General features: G+C 35.4%; 1 protein-coding gene across 3 annotated transcripts; it reads right to left on the bottom strand.

Annotated features, from left to right (window-relative positions):
- Positions 1-714: 714 nt before the first annotated feature.
- On the bottom strand, positions 715-22,599 carry LOC132056415 (structural maintenance of chromosomes flexible hinge domain-containing protein GMI1). 3 transcript variants are annotated; one of them, XM_059448604.1, is made up of 38 exons: positions 22,502-22,599; positions 21,953-22,325; positions 21,837-21,866; positions 21,383-21,469; positions 21,222-21,277; positions 20,210-20,293; positions 19,064-19,136; positions 18,277-18,332; positions 18,094-18,199; positions 17,911-17,979; positions 17,326-17,412; positions 16,573-16,623; positions 14,996-15,131; positions 14,836-14,897; positions 14,567-14,695; positions 14,187-14,277; positions 14,053-14,087; positions 12,881-12,956; positions 12,629-12,790; positions 12,299-12,457; positions 12,110-12,131; positions 11,891-12,005; positions 11,683-11,802; positions 10,477-10,794; positions 10,277-10,380; positions 9,059-9,239; positions 8,857-8,965; positions 8,679-8,773; positions 7,219-7,317; positions 6,245-6,311; positions 5,369-5,454; positions 4,734-5,015; positions 4,475-4,666; positions 4,018-4,132; positions 2,306-2,513; positions 2,026-2,214; positions 1,549-1,866; positions 715-1,367 (listed from the first exon to the last, which is right to left on the bottom strand). In XM_059448604.1, coding segments are annotated over exons 1-38 (4,797 nt in total). In that variant the 5' UTR covers positions 22,504-22,599; the 3' UTR covers positions 715-1,114. The 3 variants fall into 3 exon arrangements, with proteins under 3 accessions (XP_059304587.1, XP_059304586.1, XP_059304588.1); XM_059448603.1 differs by lacking the exon at positions 22,502-22,599 and having other exon boundaries at positions 21,953-22,463; XM_059448605.1 differs by lacking the exons at positions 1,549-1,866; positions 2,026-2,214; positions 2,306-2,513; positions 22,502-22,599 and having other exon boundaries at positions 1,143-1,367; positions 21,953-22,467.
- Positions 22,600-24,740: the final 2,141 nt, after the last annotated feature.

Genomic DNA, 24,740 nt, shown 5'->3' with positions numbered 1-24,740 from the left:
ATCGTACAAAATATGATGGCATGTTTATTTAAGACACGCGTTTCAAAAGTTTTAGCCGTAGTACACACCAAACATTTCCCCAACTGTGTTTTCACAAATTTTCAAATAAACATCTCTACTTATTAGAACTCACTCTTTTAAACATCTCTTTGTCCACGCATAAATGTCATATCAATGTCATTTTTGCATTGCCATTCCACCCCTTTCCCTCCAAGAAGCTACCGGTAAGATGAAAAACCTGTTAAGATTTAATGTGAACTTCAATCAACTAACTGACAACTGAGGTAGTGAAAAATCCAAGCAACTTCTTGTGGGTTTTGTAAAAGTGCTGAGTTAGAGACTGAGAATGGCAGTGTTGCGTGCAGCAAACTGAAGAGGGTTGAACAGGAAATGGGGAGGGAGAGAGAGAGAGAGAATCAGTCCGTTTTTTTTTTCTTCTTGTTTAGTCAGTGTAAATGATCCTCAAAATACGTGGAATACGATATTTTGTTCAACTCAGAGGGGTGTAAGATAATGTGTTTTAATTACTAGAGGTGTTTAGATGAAACTCCATAGAATAAAAGGGCGGGCGGGGATATCAGGACGAAACAAGTGTCTATAAGGCTATTCAGACTCTTTATTTTTAACATTAATGATTGACAAGCTACGATATTTTGTATTTTTCCTGAATTAGTAATATGTAACTGTATATTAACTTTCTGCAACGCGGCTAAAAGCACATAATCAATAGTTATTCCTACTGTCACATACAAGCATATCTGAAAACGTAACCAGATGCAGCAGCTTCACTTTCAATTCTTTTCCAAACAAAGATCAATAATTGATTCCTAAGACTTTACAAAAGGTAAACTAACTTTACCCACCAAGGCTAACAAAGCTGTGGGAAGATGCAGCTTGATCATTCATTTTCTTGGACTGCTCTAGGTGTTGATCTGTACAATATACTGCCCTGTGTTTCTCATCAAAATATACCATGGAAGGATACAAAAATATGTTCCACAAAAGGGAAGTCTCCAGCATAAATGAACATAGAGGCTTTGGTTTAGGTAATTACATGTATAGGCCTCGGAAGAAGCAATCCAGTATCAACCACTAGCCCTGGCTAATATCCATGTCAAGAGTTGTACATTCCAGGCGGAGATCCCAACTCTTCTAGCTGCCTTTTATAGTTTTTGGCCAACTTCCCCTTGCACTTTGCCAACTTATGCTTGTACGTTGCACTAGTCTTGATCAGTTCCTCTCTCTGACCCTGCAATTGACTTAGTTCCAGCTTCTTGTCTTCAATTCGCTTCAATTTTTCAACTTTCTCTGGAGAGAGGGGCAACTGTCTTTCCAGAGAGATGACTGGAAATAGAATATATGGTTCCCTGAAGAAAAATAAAGACAGATGTTAATCATTTAAGGCCCATGGATGTCATGCACGTTCTCTTTATCATTAAGAGAAACAAATAACAGGTAGAGAAGTAGGAAAAGGAAAGTCACCAGTTAGAAAGAGAGAGGAAATATGACTAGAATGAAAGTTTATCTAACACTGATAGGATAACATACTCAGATCCAACAGATACAACTCCATTTCCTCTCATCATTCCACCATCCAAGGAAACCCCACCATCTTCTATGCAGGAACTTGCCTGGTAAAGGTGCTCCCTAGACTTGTAGACTTGAAGCTTACCGAGCAGACGATAATATAATGTCTCCCGTAGACCATGACCTGAAGCAGTCCTCAACTGCAAATGCTCTTCAGAGAGGATTATCATATTAACTGCGTAACCCAAAAAGCCTGGAGGAGTTTCTCCATTTAATAAAGTAGGCTGTGGAAGAGCTAGTTTTCTTTGGGGATCAGTGCAGACTCCTTGCGAATATGGCCTGAAAAAGAAAAAACAAGCACATTACACATTCTTCTTTCCAGAGAGCATGGACCATACGTGGCTCAAACATGATGTGTTAACTGGATCGAGAAACCTAATATCATAACTAATAAAAACAGCGGATTATAAGGTAAACCAGAGAAAAAAAGGCTTTTACCTAATATCCTCAAGGCATATCACCAAATATCGACCACTGATGGAAGTTCCAAGCTCAGCTAATATGTCAAAAGCACTGGCGCAATTGACCTTTCCATCCGTTCGATAATTCTCAAGAGCTCTAGCAGCTGCACGGGATTTGCATACTACAGCAACCATCTGATCTTCTCCCAGGTATGTCGAAAGCATGCTAAGACAAGAAAACATACTTAATTACATCCATACTGCCAAAGGAAGTTCTTATACTCAATCATTTTAAGGAAAAGGACACCAGCATCAACCTGCTAAGCTTATGGGTGAGAACCTCTCCAAGAAGTGCAACCACGCCAAGTATGTCATTAACATATTCAAGATGTAGCTGTTCAGAATTTGGTGATCTGAGCAGCCTGTGGACAACAGCAGCTGCACTGTCCGCCTTTCCTTCAATCCTCTCCATAACCATGACTTTATCACAGCCCAAATTGTGAAAAGAATCAAGACCAATGCAAGCTGCATCCATAAGCAGCAATTTCTAAGATGCGTTAAATATGTCTAAGGAAGGTAAGGCACTCTGTTATTAATTAGGTGATCACTCTACTACAAGGAAGTAAGGACTGAACATCTTCCTATTTAACAGACTGTTAAATTGCGGGATTACTGATAGCACCAGGACAAGAAAGCAAGGAGAAGAACTGGGAAAACTCCAGAGGACAAAAGGAACCGAAAAGAAATGACAGGGACCACTTTTTGACCATCCAACATTAATACTGAAGTAACAGAAACTTGTAGGAGTTTCTCTGTCGTCAATTTTTCTTTCTTCGTTCTTTCTTTCATCCTCTTCTTGAATCATCGACTTGAAATTGCCAGAGAGATGGCAACATGGACCTCGTACCACCAATCAATATTCCTACTCTTTGGTTTTCACTTCTTTTACTCACATTCACACTGAAACTTTATAGCCATAGAATAGTTATGCAGAGTTAAGTTAAAAAAAGACAACTTCAAATACCTCCTATTAGCCACCTCAAGGCTTACCTCATAAATGTTAAATTTCCTTTCTGGTACTTATTGTCCTTAAGAATTATGAGTGAGTCGGTGTTCAGTCCAGAAGATAGTTTAAAAAGAAAATGCAGTTTTCTCTGTAAAATCTAAAAGGATAAGCGCTAGGATTTATACACATGTTGCTCTTACATTTAATAGCAATAACTGACACAGGATCACAGAAAGAGCCTTCAAATTAAACCAGGATGAGTCAACAATCTCGTATATATCATAGTACCATTTTGCAAATTTATGCAGCATTTTGATTATATGTAAAATAAAGAAGACAACTTGTAAGAACAAGAGAATCTGCAATATCGACATGCTATGAAACTTCTCTCTTCAAATATCGTTTTTAATTTTAGTTACAAAAATAAAAAGAGAACAATATTAAAATCTTTTAAATGTCACTTTACGGAAAGTGAAATAGTCAGTTTATTAGATTTTTCTGAGAAATTATTTCCGAATGTTGCATAAACACCATATTCATTTGTGAAGACAAACTGAACGCAAGAAAATATTCCAGAATATAAAACAGATATGGAATCTCCGCAAATAGTAATCTTTAGACTTTAAGCTACAAGGTTCAAGTCAGGATTTATCATTAACCTAAAGAATGAAATTACTCAAAGAAGATGTTACCATTGCCTTTTGCATGTATCCGTAGAATGTGCAAAATAGTAAACATCAAAGCAGACACAAAAAGTTAAGAGATCCTAATATAACATTGTTTGGTTCCATGGCATCTAATGCAAACATGCCAAGAAATGGCATAGGATAGGCATGGTTCATGATGCACACATAATAAATGATTAAGACTTGATTTCATGTGGCAGTTTAAAAATTTTCAGACAACATAAGGCCAAACCATTGCAACACACTAGCATGAAAGAATCGTGACAACTTTCATAGAAAGCTGAAGGCATGAGGTGTAGACGGTAATTTAGCATACTAGCATCAGCGTAATTAATACCTCCCAAGTTGGACATCTCAAGCAGAATATTTGATCTCTTCATATCAAGTGTTTCCACGTTTGCTTCACATTGTCTGATGCATCGGTTATATTTACAAATATCTTCCACAAGATTCTGGCAAGAAACACACCTCAAGTTTAGCGACAGTCTACGTAACAACAATGTTAGCAATGTAAGATAGTGAACAAGCCAAAAAAGGAAAGATCGTAGATATGCCATTGGTCATTCATGCAGGACATCCCGCTGCTTCTAAATCCTTCTATTACTGCTACTACGTAGAACTAGTGTCAAGACAATTATAGTACTTGGAGACATACACTAAAATGGTTGAACCATATCCCCTAAAAGACGTGGCTCAAACTTCACACATTCAAAAAGGCCATCCTTCCCTCCAACACCAAAGGAAAGAATATTAAATATCTCACGAGAATATCATTCTTAATCCAAAATACATACTTGTAGTCTGTCTTCCAGATCCACGGAAGCACATGAATCCTTGAAGGGCACTATACTTCCATCATAGGTGTTGTCGTATATCGTTCCTGGGCCTTTCAAAGAAGATGAATCTTCCAGAAGCATAATCTCTTTATTCAGCCTTCTAGGTTGGGTAATTTGATGTTCACTGTTTATTGCTTTCTCGACATGCACCTGCAGATAAAAGTATGAGGTTGTGATGCCAGCAAGATATAAAATAGTATATCACCTAGTATACAACCTCTATGCTTGTCTGCAGCTCATGGAAACGAGAGTGACTAGCTACAAAGCAGCAATTCCCTTCGCGATTTGGAAGAGGAATGGAGCGAACAATGCAGCGTCCATGATGGAAGCTGTATCTCACATTGTCTTCTCCCCTCAATGAGTTCTGTCTTATCAGAAGGGTATGGGAATGGCCATTCTCCTCATCATCATTGATATCTTGATCCACTTGACCAGCAGAATTTATAACCTCAAAGATAATCTCTTCCAAATGAGAACCAGCAGAACAAGCTTCAGGTACCTGATGTAAAGGAAACAACAGAAGCACCAGAAAAGGTTGGGTGCACTTTAATATTCAGATCATATGATCATTTCCATAACAAACAAATAGTTCTCTCACCATTTTTGTCCATCTTTGAAACTTCAAATTCATAAAGAGACGTGAACAGGATGTCAAGAAGTTGAAAAGCCAGGTAATTTAAAATTTTAAAAGATAGAGAATAAAGATAATGTTGGCTCCACTCTTCTGTATGTTAAGGGCAATGTTGGAAAGCAAAAATGTCATGCATTCAAATTTTAATGTGGACGAAGTTTTGGACACAGAAAAATTGAACTATTGGCAAAAATAATGAGATTTGAGGAGTACTGACAAACCTTGGATGCAACTTGCAACGATCTCCTCTCTGTTCGGAACTCTTTCTTGAAAACTACTTCATCGCCAGAAAAAACGGAAATGGAAACTGTGGGCAGAATTAATAACTGGTTAAAGGACTGGGGACCATATGGTCTAGCTATTCTTCAAACAACACTTACTATTCACCTTCATTGCCACAAAAATAAATGCACCTTGACACAATTATGGAAGAAATTATTAAAGCAGTAGTGGATCCTTAATGACAACTCTATGATTGTTCTGCAAAGTACATAAAGTCTTCCTACTCAAAAGTTATGCCCAAAACACATATTTAACCTCATTCTAGTTTTTGGGGTTGAGTTAGAGTGAAGCAGGTTCCCAAATTGGTGGAGAAAATGAGTTGATGTCTCCTTATATGGTCTTCGACAATCCTCACCTTAGGCTCTAGCTTTTGGGATTGAGTTAGACCGAACGTCAATTTTCATAATAGTAAGATTCTTTCACAAAAGGGGAGCCTTGGAGCAACGGTAAAGTTGTCTCAGTATGACCTAAAGGTTACGGGTTCGAGCCATGGAAGCAGCCACTAGTGCTTGCATTAGGATAGGCTGTCTACATCACACCCTTTGGGCGCGTCCCTAGCCGGACCCTGCTAACACAGGATGCTTTGTGCACCGGGCTGCCCTTTTTAAGATTCTTCCACAAAGACGTCTCAGTCAAATAGACAAATGGAGTTATTGCAGAAGAGATTACCAGCACTCAGCGCATTTCTATGCAGTAACACTGGTAGTCTTAACATAATTATGCCACCGCAAAAAAGTTAGGCAGGTGATGCATCTTCCTTCATGCATGAGAACCTTATTATTGCAACAACTTTAGCGTTATGTTAAAGTACATACCAGGTTTACCATATCCTGCTGTGACCTTCAAGGTTCCACTAAGGTTTACACACCCATGATCATCGACCTATATCACGAAACCTGATGAGCATAATCCATTTGAAAACTAGAAAAGAGCAAAGGAAATTGGAACAAACGCGTTTGAAAGAACTTAGACATCAAAAATCAATCGGCATGCACCAAGCCACCAACACAAATTGAGAGGCTTTAGCTAATACACATGCTTCAAGGTGTAATATATAAAAACTTTGTGCATCTATGTACGTATGAACAAGTATACAAGTCACATAACACAATAGATAGTAAAACTAGGATAACTCCTGATTGGCTCAGATCTCTTTGTAAAAACCTTCTTTCTTAATTTTAGCTGAGCCCCGAACATAAATGGATGAACCACACTAAACCCAATAAAACCCTGATTGGTCTAAAACCAGTTATATTTTGATAGGTTAAACTCGAAAAGAGTACGTTGCGATTTTTGGACTGTTCTAGACAAAAAATTTCAATACAGTGGTCATCTGCAAACCATAAACATTTTCTCCAACTGTCAGCATCATATAAGTATCCCTGCTTATATGTAGCATTTTAGCATTGATAAATTACCAAGTGAGGCAAGTTCTTGGATACATGGTCTCCAATTGGATTTGGCTGGCAAAAATTAAACTAATTAACGCATAAGTTAGGAGGAGAAAACATTATGTTATCGTCTGTAATTTATTTCTTAATATATCTGATTATCTTGAAACTTCTTGTCAGGTCAGAAGTATGAGACACTTTGAGATAACCCCAAAATACAAATCTTATCGTACATAATCAGATCGAGCAAGTAAAAAAGGGAAAACAATATTTCTCTCACTTCAAATTCCTAAAAAGATAATAAATTAAGAAAAGAAACTACAAACTATCTTCTTAAATGATCCCCTCCAGCCAACTAGAACATTGGATGTGAAAAACAGAATGAAAAAGAAAACCACCTTAGAAAAACAATCTCCTTTATCTAGTAATTGCAATCCTTCCACCATCAGCTTGATGTGCTCATCTTTTCTCATATGATTACCATATTTGTCAAGTATCTGCATCAAAGACAGAATAAGATATATACAACCAGATAAAGTGCAAGCAAAAAGATCTAGAAGGAAAAACAACTAGAGCTACACCCGTTAATAAACCATAAAACAAGAATAAACCAGTGAGACATGAAAGTATGTCTTTTCTACAGCAAAAAAGTGAAGATTTCATTGGTTATCAAGCAGCTGTTAAGTTAGCTATTTTTGTTTTCAGCAGCAAACTCTTCTTCATGTCATACACAGTCATTGATTGATTCTTGTGATGCAAGGTTACATTTTTTTCCCATCAACATTGACGTGTAGCTAAGAAAGAATGTAGTATCATGACGCAAAGTATCATAAATGATTGATTGTATAGACTTTCTTAGAGAATTATTGAAGGAAGGTAAGCTGGCTAGTAATATGAAAGATGATTAAAAGTCACATTGATTCCTGCAAGCTGAAGACTAACTTGGAAACTTAGCTGATCAATTCTATTCCTTGCGAATTCCTGACCATTTTCAGGTCCCATTAGTTTCAGTTTATATCAATCATGCAGTAATTGTTATAAGCAGCTATAACAATGCTCATTGACAAGCATATGGATTAAAAGTAAGGATTACTGTATGAACCTATCATGAAATAGCGGGATGACTGTTTCTACCTTTCAGGAAAAATGCAAGTATTAGTATAATGCACTATCTAAGAACTTATGTCAAACTGGTCATACTGGGAAGCAAAAGAGCAAACTCATTAGATCTTGCTCCGAGCAACTTTGGTTCTCATGTGGTTGCTTTTGTTTTAAACCACTAGCACATATCTCATCCTTCAAAGTAGGAGAAAGGAACTTCAACTCTTTCATTTAAACTCAACATACAGATGCAACATAAAAGTAATCGTTATACTTTATTTTTCTCATCAAAACCTAAAACTCGCATTTAGTTTGTTCCACCACAGCTTTTTTGGATTATCCAACACTCTCCAAGATGATTGGACCATCAAAGACGTCAAATAATCCAATCTTGTGGTACCAGTTTGGCTTCTCTTTCTTCCTGAAATTACTATCCTATATGAGACCTTTATTTTTTAGAATAATTTTCATATTGCACACCTCTTTTTAAACGCATTGCAACCGTACACCCTTTTCTTTTTGTTCTAATAAATTTCCTACGATACACTTGCAAAGAAAATGCTGATATTATACTTCTCATGGGCACAAAACGACGCTTTGGTTAACAGTGTTTTTCACAATTTCAAGCATGAAAGGGTTTTTAAGAACTATTTCACTAGAACATAGATCCATGTCTTGATAGAAATTGTGAATTGTGCTTCTACATGACACCTTATGGTGATAGTAGAATGTTGAATTCAAATTCCATTACACGTACCTCTAGAGCAAGCTCCTTAATTATCATCCCAGGAACCAATTTCTTGCCAAAATCTACAGGACGCAGGAGGACACGTTGCAGTGGTCCTGGAATAACTGTGAACAGCGGAAGATGACTAATAAATAACAGAAGGTTATATATTCTCAGTCAATGGACAACAAGATAATGTATCAACTACCTGCACATGGAATAGCTACTAAAAATGAATCCTCCTTTGAACATATATGTAAGGTAGCTTCATAACTTGGTCGAATCTTATCCAACTCACTAGTTGCAACGGTTACATTCTGTAGAGTGGGAATTCGTGAAACAGTTACTTATTCAAGAAGATTCGCAAGGTGTATTGAATAGGACACGAAGCTGGGATCATATAACTTCACCTTAAACTTCATGGTATATCTGTCACGTGTAATGTATTGATCGTAACTGAATTGCGATACAATAGCTCTGCCGCTAGAACTTAACTTCATCTCTATCTCTGTTTGCAACTTGAATGGTATACGATTGGAAAATCGATCATAACATGCAACACTCAAAACCTCTGGGAAACAAGAACCAACCCTGCCAAAGATACACATTTAGACAAAAACAACACATTTAGACAAAATCAAACATAACTTTGACAAGAAGTAGCAAGATTTGCTTATAAACAGGTGAAAGGAATAGTCAGTCTTAACAAAACTAGATTCTGGTTCTCAATTGCTGATAATGAGATACTTAAGGCAAATGGAGAAAAAAATAAAAAGTTGCACACTGCTCTTAAGAGATATTGAAGGGAAAAATAACTGGTACTTAGGTTTATCTAAATTGCTTCAGAAATATTGGAAGAAGGCATAATTAAGGAAACAGCTCAAACATCATACTGATGATTATGAAAACTCATTCAAGTATTACAGGGGAAAAAATATTTTCTGTTTCCTATACATCTCACAATTTGATAATTTCCTCAATGGAATAAATCAAAATTCATTCATTCATAGACTGTGAATGCAAAAGAATTAAGAGAAAATGAGCATTCAAAAATATTGTTGAAGACCTAAAATTTAACAAAAGTCTCTTCTCTAATAGCTAAAACATTATATGAGGTGATTCAGACATTTAATATATGCAGAGGTATTGAGGTTGAGTCTCACTACCAACCTTCAAGAAAAATATATCTACGTGCTTAACCCAAGGAAAATAATCAGCCAAGGAAGCATGTTGAAGAACTAAAATAAAAAAAATAAAAAATAAATAAAAGAGCCCTCTCTTTAACCATACAAGCATTAAGACAAGGCAGTTCACACAATTTAAATCTTTTTTACAGCATCATAACATGAGGATAGTATTCATATCCTAACTCTCCACTCTTTTGCTTTATCTTGTCTTGGCATTTCTCTGTCTGCAAAACATAGCATATTTTATTGATTCAATGCAGGGTGACTAATTACTTTCTCCTCCGTCCTTCTGATGTTTCCATATGGGTTCAAACTTAAGAATCATATGAGAATGAAGAACATCAAAGATATCACATTTGTACGGCAAATGAGTCAGTGGTGGAAAAAATTTCGTTTGGCCCAACTTATCTAAGAAGTCCATTTAGAATTGAGATGCTCCACCTTACACTGTGTGTACCCTTCCCATCACTTTGAAGTTTCCAATTAGCAGCCTCAGACAATGCTTTCACGTGCACTTCCTTTTCAGAGAATGTACGACTTTCTTTCTGAAAAAAAGATATCAAACAACAACGAAAATCAAGTATAAGAAATACGTTATTCAGTGTACTTTAAAATGGAGATATACAGATCATATAACTTACAAGAGAAAATCGAAACAGATAGATGCCTGCTTTCTGAAATAGATCTGGTGACTTCTTCTTCAGGGGAAATATATATAGACCATTTGACCCTTTAAGTGATGAAGGAGTCAATAGCCCAGAGTAAATATGACTAAGTTTCTTCTCATTCTCATCTGCTTTAAATTTGACCTCTATAGTCATCTCAAAATTTTCTTTCATGATGTGTTTCTGATCCAAACTTTTGGATGCAGTAACAGAACTAAAAGAAGCCGGACGAACAACTGCAACAATCACCTCCGGAGGTTCATGTCCAGCATCAACAACATCCTCAGGCAGCGCCTGCAATTGCAACTGAATTAAGCAATTCAATGAAAACCTATACATATGCAGTACAATCTAAGATCATACGCAGCTGAAATCTGATCAAGTTCGAAGATATTCAAAGTAATAGAAGCTCAATAAGCCCAGGAATTTTTGAAGAACTTGGAAAAACATGTTCCACTAGATACACAGCAATTTCTTCCAGGCTGAATAAGTAAAGAACATTATAGAGCTGTTCAGGTTGATTTCCACTAGAAAAAAGACCATGTCATCTGTCTTGGACCCCAAGTAGAAAAAGTAGACGAAATTACAGAGTACCATAAAAATAAAAAAATAAAAAAATAAAAAAACTAGCAACCAACTAGAGGATCACCTAATGTTAGTTGGTGCCTTATGTGCAAAAGATCGGGAGAGGATGTGGATCACCTTCTACTACATTGTCAGGTTGCTTCAAGATTATGGTTGGTGATGCTGAGATGGTTTGGACTACTGTGGATTATGCCGGGGACAATAAAGGACACTTTGTTCAGCTGGGCTTTTAGAAGATGAAAGAGAAGGCGTAGGGCATGGGACATTGCTCCATTAGCTCTCTTGTAAGTAGTGTCAAGAGAAAGACATAGAAGAGCTTTTAAAGGAATTGAGCATGATTTTGTACATTTGAAGAACAGCCTTTTATCCCTGATTTCTTTTTGGTGCATTCATGAGATTCCTATTTATACAGATGAATGTGTGTCTACTCTAGAAAACCACTTATTTTTTTAGGTTCCTTTTGGTTGGTATACTACTAGTGTATGGGAGTTTTTCGCTTTTATTGAAGATATTATTCCACACTTGATTTTAAAATTAAAAAAAAAAACAAAAAACAAACCAGTAATTAGAAGAAGCAAGCTGCTTCTATTAACTAACCCCCTCAATGCCCAAGTCCTGACATTGCTTGGCATCCAATATGTCAATGGATGATGGAGTGGTTTTCTCTTGGAGTTTCAAAATTTGGTTCTCCCATTCCGTATTATCAACAGATAAGCACTGCAAAAGATGAAACTAATTCTTCAGAAAATATGTATAGAAAGGGAAAAAAAATTGAGCACCAGAAGTATGGAGCCAAGGTCATAACCTTTCCAGCATCAATCACACTAATCGGCAGAGGTTTTGAGTCACGGATTTCAAAGCCAGCACACCCTTTATCAAATGTTAGGCGACAACCGCTCTCAGCAGGGACATTTAATGGCCTGTAAATGACATGGTAAAGATAATTTTATAGATAATACTGGTTGAAGGAGGGAAACACACCTTGAAAGGTAGTGGTATGAAATATAAGTACTGAATTGCAAACCTGCAGATGATTCGAGCCTCACCTGAAAAATATAGAGAAAAATGTTATAACGCTGTGACAATGTTTACGGATAGCTATCAGTAGAAATGTAATTACCTACCCGAGCTAGACATAAGATTAGCAAAATATTAAGCTACTTAGGATTAAGCATGCAGAAGGGCATGGTTCATGAACAATATAAAAACTTACCACCTGAGTCCCCCTGCAACCCTTCAAGGATAATAAATTCCAATGTGGCGAAAACGTTGTTTTTATGGAAACCCCTATAAGCTCCCTTCAAAATCTTAATCTTCTGCCCTGATTTCCAAGTTATGCCTTTCCTCCGGAAAACCTTGTGGATTCTCATAACTAGAAGTCAAAGACAGGGCACCAACAATAAGTATCAATAGTAACTGAAATCACAACCTTATATTAGTAAGCACATCAATGGGAAACTACAAGTTGCATCAATTCTCAAACAGGCTGCAAGATTACAGTGAAATGATGCAGCTGTAAGAATTTATCATAGGATTCCTATACCTTTCTTGTCTGAAGGGTCGATTACAATAGTAGGTTGATCCTCTCCACAGTCAACCTCCTCGTCATAACGATCATGCATCTGAAACATCCACTCCTGATATTGCTTCTCCAGTTGCAAGAGAGTCAATTTTTTTCCATCTTTGGATATCTCAACGTGAACATCTAAAAGGATTTGGAGCATAAAGCAAGAGACATCATTGCATAGTAGTGGGATATTATTTTAACAGTGCGCAACAAACCAAAAGTCATTACCGTTATCTTTCTCCAAAGGCTTGTTGCCGAAGTTCCTTAATGCAATGGTGTAATGATGGTGATGGGCTAAGTCAGTCTGAGGAAACACATACAGCAGATTTCATCAGATAAAAGAGGGAAATACATATCATCATTTCATTCTTGGAATCACTCATTTAATATCTCGAAACAAGACTTAAGAACTACAAATTGGAGACTTGAAGGTGGGGAAGGCCTCAGTCGGGCTTAGTTGATTTACATTGTGTAGTTTCAGGTAGCCTTACAATTTCCCTACTCTTTCAAATAGTTGGTAGAGTACCACTTCCTATTAGCATTATAAAGCTGTCCTTTCACTTTCACCAGGAAATCTCCCATGTAACTCCCCCTAAAGCCCTAAAATCTCATCCCACATGCACATCTTGACAATGAAAAGCGGAGAGATAGATCACGCCAAAAAACTGCCATTTCTATTACATATGATACCACGTCCCATTTGAATAAATCCTCAATGCCCAGATGCCGCAGCTAACCAAGTCCATAAATTCTTACATAATGGTTAGGTTCGAAATCAATGGACTCACGACCTTCTATTTTTACATCTGGGATTCGACTTTCCTCCACTAATGCAAACTATTGTTAGATTCTGGCAGCTACTGAGACAACAAGTGTAAGATTCATCATTGCAATTGCCGAAAATACTAGGCGTACTAACGGCACAAAAATGGAGGGAGGGTTGAAATTCAAAAATAGGTTAGTGATTGTTCCAGAAGATATGAAATAATATGGTACATAAAAAATGATTGTTTCAGAAGATATTGAAAAAAATGGAACAGGATAAAAAAATATATGATTGTCGGCAAGGTCATTCTAGACAAATAGAAGTAGATCAATGAGCAATGATACCAAATGCACGCTGTGTATGAACTTTATGGTTTCCTGTGGTGTAAAAACAATCAGACCAAATATGTTGGGAATAGAAAATTCCCAACTTCCCGAGTAAAGAACAGTTAGTTGCATATTTGGGTTACCTTAGTCTACCTAACTAGTATTTCTCATGCTTTCCACATAGTTCCTCCATTGATATAAATGTATATAATATTCTCATTTTGCATTCCAGGAAATGAGTTTCTGTTTTTATACATGCAATTAAATCCTTTGTCAAACTGTCAAGAGTGTGTTTAAGAGAGTTGTACCTTTGACGGTGTTGGGTTGAAACCAGCATCGGTCTCTGCAAGCAGAATATTGCTCTATGATGCTTGGAACAATGATAAAGCAATTGTTTATTCATTAACAGGAGAATACTTGTTTGGTACAAATGGTTTTATACCTATAAAGCATTTTACTCTAAAGCAGCATCTCTTCAAGACGTCAGCCCTGTCACTCTTGCTCGCCTTAGGTTCCATGAAGGGAAGCCAAGACTGCAATAAACAAAACAGAATAAATAGTTGACATTTCTCAAGATTGAGGCCATAAAAAAATAAGGAGAAGAAGTTAAAGATTGGGCAGCAAGACAAAAGGCAAGTAGTTGATATAGAATAACAAAATATACACTTGTTTTAGTAAACAGCAAAAAAATAGGAGCACAACTTCCAAAGTCTGGAGAAATTTTATTATGAAAGTGTTCTTTGGCAGATTATGGATAGTGACTGAATCAAAGATTGACGAAGCATAATTTGAGTAACTATGAATAAAAGATTCTGATCTAACCCATCGAGCATCTGGAAGTAAACGACCCAACCTCCGGACAGAAACACGACTGAAACTTTCAAAATTCTCTGTAATTCCATACCCATCGGCTTCTAGTTTTTCCAATATCCGCCCAATACTCTCTTTACCCTGTAATTAAAAGCATGCACACATCCTTAAAAAGGTTTTAAGAGCAGGATATTTTTTTATAAGGTGTAGGATCTGTATGACATCAAAAAGAAATTCCAAGGTTCAATGGCACAGTAAAATATTATACAAAATAGTTTTACCTGAACCACTGGAAAATAAACACACCTCAGGCGAGCATGTGCTTCGAGGGATGATCTCTTTCCTGAGAAATTTGATCTCAGATATAAAATGCACTCTGATAACAGGATTTGAGGAAAATACTTGCTAGATATTTGTCGTGACAAAAGATGCATATGTTACCTGAACCAGCTTTTAAACCATCACTATCCTTTACATGAAAGCTAAGTTGCATTACAAACTCAGGACCATTGCAGGATAGTAAGTTTGTCGTTGCCACCTCTCCACCTTCAATTTCTGCTAAGTTGGTGTGATTGACCTGCAAATTTGCATCAATGGAAAGATCTGCTGAAAAGAAAGAGATTGTCTACTGGAAGAATAATTGGAAAAGGTGCTCTGATTGAGATTTGTGAAAAATTTGACCAATTAGCCACTTATTTTGTGGTGATAAGGCAACCAACAGTTCACAAGCCATGAGAGAAACTTTGATAGTAGCTGAAAATTCTCACTAGAATGATCATTTTCCTATTTTTGCGGTTAGTAAAGCTTATCTCTAAGACTGCATCACAAAAAGACCAGGAAACTCATCATAAAACAAAAGGCAAGGGCAACTGTCAGTGAAATGCATTGCAGATTAAAAAGAGAGAACAACTACCAGCAGCAGTTTGAAAAAGACAAATAGGAAATGCCAGAGATGAGAAAAAGAAAGAAGCTTTCTCTACGAAAAGAAAACACGAAAACAAGAACATTTGTACCACATCTGTTTAGACAACTAATATACATAACAGACTGAATTGAATTTCTTACTGGAATAAGCTCTTCAAGAAATTCAACAAGGAAACGTAATAAATATCCACTATCTGAACATACCACATACTTTGAATACTTTCTCCAATGATGACTTAGAAAGGCAACAAAAGGCCAAAAAGGTAAAAAAGGGACAAAAATTAAAGCACATACTCATTTCTCAAAAAAATAAATCAATTAAGTGCCACATAGATAATCCAAAAGGACGTTTAAGAAAAACTATAGAAGTACTTTTCAGTAAGCGAACGGAAAAATGGAATGAAACCAGAAGAACAAGCGGTAAGAGAATGGAAAGAACAAGGTGCGGGGGAAGAGTGATAAAGTTAGTAAACGTAGTTCACAAGTAACCAGATTTTCGCGACATGCAAGATCAATACACAATCAAAATACCAAAAGATACTGTGGCGTCCAGACATAAGAGGTCATGGTGAAGAATAAATTCCACATTGGATAATATCTGCATTACAACTCATTTGTCAACCTTCAGAAAAGACCCTAAAAGAAATTCTCAACAAGATATAAGATGAACATTGCCAGAACAAGGCGATCTTATAGATCAAGAGTGTGAAAACCCATCCAGTGAGGTACTCAGTGTGGTGAAATCACAAGAAAAGAAACAATGAAGGGAAAGGTTAGTTCTCCACATTAACTTTAAAGATGAGATGTAGTTCAGTGCAATCAGGCTCAGGAAGTAACATGCTGACTTTTCATTATTTTATTTTATATCTATAAAAAGGAAGATCCTGTATAAAATAGGTATATGAAAGTCCAAGCGGACATTTAAGATGATTTTCAATACAAAGCAACCAATCATCTCTGATATTAATTGGTATATCCTGGTTCACCAAAAAATTATAAACGTTTCTCTGGCGTCTGTTTGGCTTTTATAGAAATACCAACCGCATGGATTAAGAAAATTATCCCTGAGTTACAACAACATACAGATACTGTACCTGAAACTCAACAGGCATCATGGTTCTTCCTGTACTTGATACTTCGTCACACTGCCAAAAGAAATAATAATGAATAAGATACAGTAGATCAGAGGACACAGGATAAATCATGTAAGGCGGAAATTATCATCACATACACCAGACTATGGTACCATCATCAAGAACAATGGTTGTAGCTCCAGATAAACCTTTTAACTTGACCGTTGAACTCTCTATGATTGTTATCTAACTAATATAATAGTTATCACAATGACTACAGAACATTAAATTCTGGCAAAGAATACAGTAACAACTACTATGCCACAATCCCAAGCAAGTTGGGGAGCTATCAGAATTTGAACAGGAGAACAATTCCATACCTGCAATGTTCATATTCTAATAGTAGGACATTTATAATCAGTAACATACACTGAGCGAAATGCAAACCAGAGAAAACAAAAAGTGTGAAGTGTGTAGTATTGGCAAGGCCTGTTCGAAGCGTATTACAAAAGTTGGAATACAAATGGAATAGGTATTAAGCAAAAGAAATGAATTAGTATGCTTAAAGCAACAAGTAATAATTTCAAAATCACAATACCCAAACTCCCACGTGCACAATAGCATGCAGTCCATATCAAAGTAACTATTTGCATTTATATAGCAATGTTATGAATCAAATTCGAAAGTGAAAAAAAACAGAAAAAACTGGTCAGAAGGTGCAACTGTGTAACCCTCTAAAACCAACTTATCAGAAAAACTCTATAAGCCACTAACCTGAATATAAGGGAAGTATACATCTTTCAGTTTGTATTGTAGTAGCTGTACACTTTTGCTTCTCATCTTTGGATGAAAAATTTCAACCTGTCAATGAGGTTAGCAACAACAGAGTTCAAAGCTGATCATATACTTTCACTAACAATTCCTTAGCATGTTTGAAACTGATTCATGGAAGTATTATCATATACCGAAACAACTAAGCATTTAAAAAATCAAAATTCTAAGAGCAGCGTAAACCACAAATCGATTATAGACATTTGTTTTTCATAAAAATAATTTGGACAACACCATAATAACCCATTTCAAAAACAATTTTAAAAGGGAATTATTTTTTAGAGACTTGAGAAAGTTCTAAGTCCATGGATAAGAGGATACAACCTAGCACAACACTCCCAAGAACCGTAAAGATTGCCCAGGAAGTATCTATTAGGATATCAATCAATCATGCTAAAATATTAGGATGGGAAGTGAACTCAAAATTGACTTCGTAGGAAGCCGGTGCAAAATTCTACTGTGCAGGAAGATGATACTAAAGAACTCTAATAATCAAAAGGTCAGCAAGAGTCCAGAAGAATATATTACTTTAGTGAAGCTACCATCAGTTGATTCGCGCAACTCGTCTTCCAAGGGGTCTCTAACCTTTCCATCAGTCTAAATGAAAGGAAAAAGATATAAACTTAAGAAGAAAGATAAAAGAAAAAGAACTGTATACAAGGACAAGAGGCAAATAATAAGATCATAGCAATATTAAACAATGATGAGCACCCTCCAAGTTTGTTGAGAAGAAGAACAGCGGAGTAGAGATTCTCTGTCAAGATGTAACACATATACTTTCTTCGACTCCTTTGTCTTTGAAGAAACTGAGGCTCGTCTACAAAAAGGGCAGCATGAAAAAATATTATTCTTTTTGTCTAAAATGAAGTCATTATAAACGTTAGCTAGACATACCTTCCCAAATGCATAGATGCAATAGGTCCTCCATAACCAAACATACCAAAGAAAGGCTGTAAAAGCAACCACCATGTCAGCCAAGTGGATAGAGAAACTGCTAGATCTAGAAACAAAACATAGTTGGATTCCTTGTTTGCGAGTAGGATGAATTAAGAATCACATTATATAAGGTAAAAACAGCCCCAGCTTTCATTAAGAAATAAGGAGTATTTGTAGAGGAAAGGAATAAAAAAGGAAGATAGAAAGTTATGTGTACAAGTTGGTAAGATTTCAAAGATATATCAATAGAAATAGTTATATATTCCATTTAAATACTTGTAATGCTCTTGTTGCGTGTTTTTATCTCCCTAGATTTCAAAGATATATCAATAGAAATAGTTATATATTCCATTTAAATACTTGTAATGCTCTTGTTGCTTGCTTTTATCTCCCTACAGAAAAGGCATTTATTTGCTTGTTTTTATCTTATGTTACTTGATTCATTTATGTTCAAAACATTCATGGGATAACATACAGGATACTTCACAGTGCCAAGTTGCACGGAAATGACAAGACCAAATCAGACATGATTTCATTACGATATGTAACTACTTTTCTTTTTTTCTTTGATCAAGATGTAACTACTTTTGTCTTGGTTCAAGCTGGAACCGTTACTAGCATAGAGACTTCAAAACTCAACAAATGCAACAGTAAATAGATATAGATCTGTATGTTGGAAATTCATTTCTAATAAAAGTCATTTGACCACAGCTAAGCAAACTATGTATTCGAATGACACAACAACCGTTAGGTATGGAGGTTTTCCTCCTCTGCCTGTGTCTCTCGATAATCTATTTAGAGAAGCTCCCATCTTTCCCCTGAAACACATACAACAACACATAATTGGAAAAAACAAAGATACATGAAAGTGCAGTAAAAAAAAAGAGTAACAATAGAAGAACCAACTACGAAATTTAAGAAAGCAATATCATGTTTCGGGCTAGTTTTAACATAGAAATCACGAGAGAATTGAATGAAGATAGTTGCAGTTAATTAATAAATACATGCAGCCTTTCACTGCATCAACTCTTCAGTTCTATTTATCTGATTTGCAGCCTAGACAAACTAGGGGCATGTATGATCAGTCCCTTTCTGGAGATCCTGAGTGCTAAACAAGTGTTAACATATCTCATCGTATTGCATCAAAGAAGTCCTCAATTTCTTTTGACATCCTCTTTAGAAAAATATTAAGTCATCAATCTCATCTACTACCAGTGGTTTTCCCTCAATTCAATATAAGTTCTTTCAAAATGATAAGCATCATAACAAATATACCTAACATGAACTACTTCTTCGTTGTTAGTAAGTGCAGATAGACTTAGCATAACTTCAAATAGCAGAAACAAAAACAGACCTCTGATTTTTTCTGGAAGTTATTTTTAAAAGTACGACACATGGAAGCAAAACAATCTATCAATATGCAACGGAGATAGTAAGGCATCAAATCTAAAACAGTCAAAAGAAAAGATAAATTGAGGCCTTTCGGAGGAATAGATGTTCATCCATATAACTTAAAACTTGAACCATCTAAGACACCAACTCCAATTTTAAAAACTGATTTCTAGTGGCTTGGTGCCAACCTCAAGAAGAACCACTTATGCCACCCATAAGTTAGTATTTTGATAATTTTGCTCTCAAAATTAACTTGTGCTTTAGACACATCATTCTGATAGCTAACAAGATTCCATCCAGAGGTGAAGCTACAAATTTGAGTTTAAAGGTTCTAAAAAGAATAAAGTTTACTGAATTCTTAATAAATTATTTATACATATGAAGTATATTTTTTAACACAAATACAAGGTATACGCCAAAAAAATTGGGTTCTGCCGAACCTGTAATGAAAAGGCTAGCTCCGCCCCTTATACTAGCTATATCAGAGAAAAGAACTTACCATTTCCCAATGGAGTTTTCATAACTTCCATCCATTCCAGGGCCTGTGTCAAAGAGTGTAATCCTACTTTCGGTTAACTCTAGACTGCAAAATGAGAGAAACAATGAACAGCTTCAGGGTTGTATGAAACACAAGCTATTGGTAAAGACAACGAAACAGCCCTAGCACCATTCGACATAACACAAGTTAAGTGAAAGCAAGTGAAAAGAAAGAGAAGTAGGACCAAACAGGAGCATAACAGGATATCCAATCTTACTAAGAACAGTTACAAATAACCAGAAGAACAAAGCCAAGCAACTACTTTCGACAGCAGGTCAAACAAATAAATGTTAGCGCATTCAGAAAGAATAAATTAATTAGAAAGAGATATCCAATTATACATCCTTGGATTCATTGTTAGGCAAAAAAGCCAAAAGGAATATTTAGTTAAGAAGTTAAAGCATGAACTGAATTGAATGAGGAAAATTGGAAGCATCCTGTATGATATCCCAAAAGAGAATGAATATTGTTAACAATGGCACACTTACTAGGTACAAAAATTATCAGACAAGTGAGTAAGAAGTTCCTTTGGCAAATAAATTAATCTATTTCAGGGAAGTTCATGTGTACTTAATGCAATCTTAACTGAAGAGGACACAAACAGGATTACATGTTACTGAGGAGATTTAATTCTTGCATGTCGGGATCACCATTTTAAGAGAACACTTTACACTCATTCCCAGAATGAACAATAGACCCGAATACTCTCAAGTATATATTGGCTTCTTTCAAAAAAATTAGTCTTTAGTGAATATACACTATCTCCAGACCTAAGTTACTCGGACTCTTCAGAACTGTTGCCGTACCCGTGTCGGATCCTCCAAAATACACTACTTTTGAAGGATCCGACACGCACCCGACGACATTTTAGAAGAGTCCGAGTAACTTAGCTCCAGACAATAATAACCTACAATTTAAGCGTTTGAGTCCGATCACATGCTTTATTGAGCTATCCAACTACAAAATTCCGTACCTTATTAGTCTCCTCTGATTTGCTTGATTGGACCATACAGCCTGCAATGAATTATCCTGATACACCATTGAAATGAAGTTAATACTCAAAGGTGATCAACATAAATAGAGAAAGCTATATGACCTATCGGAAAAAATAAGTTATATGCAAAAGATGCTTACAATCAAATCTGCCAGTGCTGTTTCAAAAGTATATTCTTGTGGTAGCTCCAACAACAAGTCAGTATCTGGTGTAAGATCCCACATATTCTGCCAAGTGAAAGCATACACTCAATTAACACATAAACTTCTATATAGTACTTCTTCCGTCACAAAAATAAGTGTTGCTTTAGCTTGAACAATTTGTCCCAAAATAAGTGTTACTTTAAGAATTCAAGACCAAAGTTGGCAAGTGTTTCCAACTATGCCCTTAACATTAGAAAAAAGTAGTCCCCTTTAATATTGCTTAATTCTCAAAAAGCATCTAATAAATAGGGGTAACTCAGTAACATATATCTTATATTTATGATCTTTCTTAATGGACGTGAAAAGAGCTAAATCGAAATTTTATTTTAGGGGTGGAGGGAATATAACATAAATTCTTGAATATCGTGCTTCCAGAGACAGAATAACCAACCTTATATGTATCTTCTTCAGTTGAACCATCCTGTATGGTAAATGGAAATAACAAAAACCAAATGAGAACACATACAACCAAAACAAAAAAACAGCCAAAAACAGATAGTAACATACACAAAGCCTTATCATATAAGACTTGTTGGGCTTGAGAATCTTGAAATCCAATATTTTTGTTATCTTGTTCTCAAAAGCATCTACAAGATGCAAATCCTTGCTAGACCAATTAATCTGTCTTTTGGTCTTAGGTAACTCTGTTCTTCGCCCATATTCACGCCTCACTAAAACAGCAAAATCCTTAACAGACATTTCAGTTGGTGCTTCACGTACTTGCAACTCCAAAGTTATCCCATTAGGCAAAAGAACCCGAAAATAAAAAACTTTTTCCTCTTTTTTTTCATCATCTGAATCAGGTTCAATTCTTAGAACCCTTGCTGGTTTCTTTCTTGGTGTTCCCGATCCAAAATCTTCACAAGGCCTTTTGCTCGACCTGCCATAACAAACAAACAAAAAAAATGGCTTAAACATGATCAAACTTAACAAGATCCTTTTTTTAAAAAGCAAAAACATGTCATAAACACTCGAAACATAAAGAGTAGCTCTATTTTTCAGTTATCCCTATACAAATCAAGAAACTAACATGGACATATATGCATACATAGTAACATAGATCGATGTGTTCTCAAAACAAAAAGACAAGCTATATAGCGAAAAAATTACCCCACAAGACACAAATAAAGCAAAAGAAACAGATTTTAAGGTGGAAAAGTCAAAAAAGAAAAGATTTTGGCAATAAAGCAAAAGAAACAGATTTTAAGGTGGAAAAGTCAAAAAAGAAAAGATTTTGGCAATAAAGCAAAAGAAACAGATTTTAAGGTGGAAAAGGCAAAAAAGAAAAGATTTTGACTCATGCTTGACTTGAGTCCACATCTATGTTTACTGTTTATAGTAACTATTACGTACATGCATGGAAATGAGTTGTACATATATATGAATAATCTTTTGTGTATGTATATGTTAAAGAACTCTTGATTGATGATGACTTACATTTTTTTTTTCCCTTGTAGAAGCAAATGGTGATGGATTTGGAAGAGTTTCACAGAGAAAAATGTTTAAAGAAGGGTTTGTGTGTTTGTGAGAAATGGAGAAGAAAAGCAAAAGACTGTGATGTGTAGGTAGTATATATAGTACTAGCATGCATCAGAGGCCTCAAGGCTATTGTGGCCAGGGTGTACAGTACGCACCCCTTTTGTCTCTATCTGGATTATTACTGTAATAAGCTCAAGATGGAGTAGCATTTATTTATTTTCTTGGATATAAGGGCGTGTATCTGGTGCTGTGTAGAGTCTATATTAAGCTCAAGTTAGTAGTATTTATGTTCTTGTAATCCGGGAATGGATTTGAGTAATTAAATGTAATTATACAATTTGATTGGTTTGTTTGGCGTCTATCTGGTGCTGTTTAGAGTCTATATTAAGAGCAAGTTAGCACTGATATTCTTGTAAATAAGGTGAATTCGATTTGAGTAATTAAATGTAATTATACAGTTTAACTAGTTTGTTAGGCGTGTATATGATGCTGTTTAGAGTCTATATCAAGTGCAAGTTAGCATTTATGTTCTTGTAAATAAGAGCCTAGCCACAAGCGAATAAGTTTGAGTAATTAAGTGTGATTGCAGAGTGTGAACTGTGAACACAAGAATAAGTTTTTTGTTTCCTTTTTTTGCATTTGTTTTAAATAATTATTATTTGGTTATAAAAAAAGAAGAATTATATATGCAAATTGAAAGAGAGCAATTACACTCGCCATATTAAATAATGTCATGGTGTTTTTAACTGTCAACCCCTTTAAGAAAAATACTCATTCTTAGAAAGTAAGATATATTTTTACTAACATGTCCTTAATAAATATTTTGAAAAAAATGTAGTAGCACTTTAGTATTAGTTTCTTGGTTATGTAAAACTTTCTTTATTTAAATAAGGTCAAAATTGAAAAAACATCATTAATGCCTTCTTGTTTATGTAAAACACCACTTAGCTTAAAATCAAACCAAAGTTTATCAATTTTTTGAATTATAAACATTCTAAAATGAAATTAACAAAAAAAATTACTGATTTTTTTCCATTTGATTCGTTTTTTCAATTGCTATGAACAATATAAACAAAGAGAAATGATATCAGTTCCGCTATGTTGCACCATAAGCTCATCGAGCACCTCAAACAATATGATGCCACGTGTCTGTAACCGTTTGATATTCTTAGTGCTAAAAGAGTGAGAAGAACTTGAAAGGATAAAAATAAGTGGGGCCCGATACATCTGACCTGTGAAAACTGACACGTTGATAGACACGCTCCGCTTTTGGCGTATCAGCTACCCTCATGATTTTAGTCTGTACATACATTATCCTCACGTCCATTAATGCTCTTTTTCAATTGTCTTTATTTAAAAGGTTTTTGGTTTTATTGGCTTTCTTTCACATTAAGGTTGTTTGGTTTTCTCAATCCATGTAGAGTCGAGTTAGAACTTACGACGGTTACTCAACTTTGATTAATTGATCATTATAATTATTTTATTTTATTTTTTAAAACTCATTCAATTTTAAAATTAAAAGCTTGAATGATCACTTAACTTTGTTTAATTGGCTATCACAGTCACTCAACTTTGTTTCATGTTCTAAAACCCATTCAACTTTACCTAGTTAGCTTCAATGCTTATATTAGTCGGAAATATTAGTGTTGATACCTATTTAATAACGTTGCAGCTATAAATCTTTACAAAAAATATTTAAAATATTTTAAAAAATTAAAATCAATATTTAAATTTATTTAGGATCCAATTTTTCATAATTATTACATATAATACTAAATTTTGAAATATTACTTATCATTAATACATAAAAATAATG

This window comes from Lycium ferocissimum, chromosome 5, assembly GCF_029784015.1.
Source record: "Lycium ferocissimum isolate CSIRO_LF1 chromosome 5, AGI_CSIRO_Lferr_CH_V1, whole genome shotgun sequence".
Taxonomy (NCBI): domain Eukaryota; kingdom Viridiplantae; phylum Streptophyta; class Magnoliopsida; order Solanales; family Solanaceae; genus Lycium; species Lycium ferocissimum.
Note: the sequence above shows the minus strand (reverse complement) of the source record. Positions and strands in the feature narration are given on the sequence as shown.

Excerpts from the sequence above, each read along its gene's own strand:
- LOC132056415 (XM_059448603.1), bottom strand. The coding sequence starts at position 22,405 with ATGTTTTTGCTTTTTAAAAAAAGGATCTTGTTAAGTTTGATCATGTTT. Across the intron at positions 17,980-18,093 it reads CTTCTCAACAAACTTGGAGG|ACTGATGGAAAGGTTAGAGA; the intron begins GTGCTCATCATT and ends CCTTTCATTTAG. Across the intron at positions 17,413-17,910 it reads CTGATGGTAGCTTCACTAAA|GTTGAAATTTTTCATCCAAA; the intron begins GTAATATATTCT and ends CCTCATTGACAG.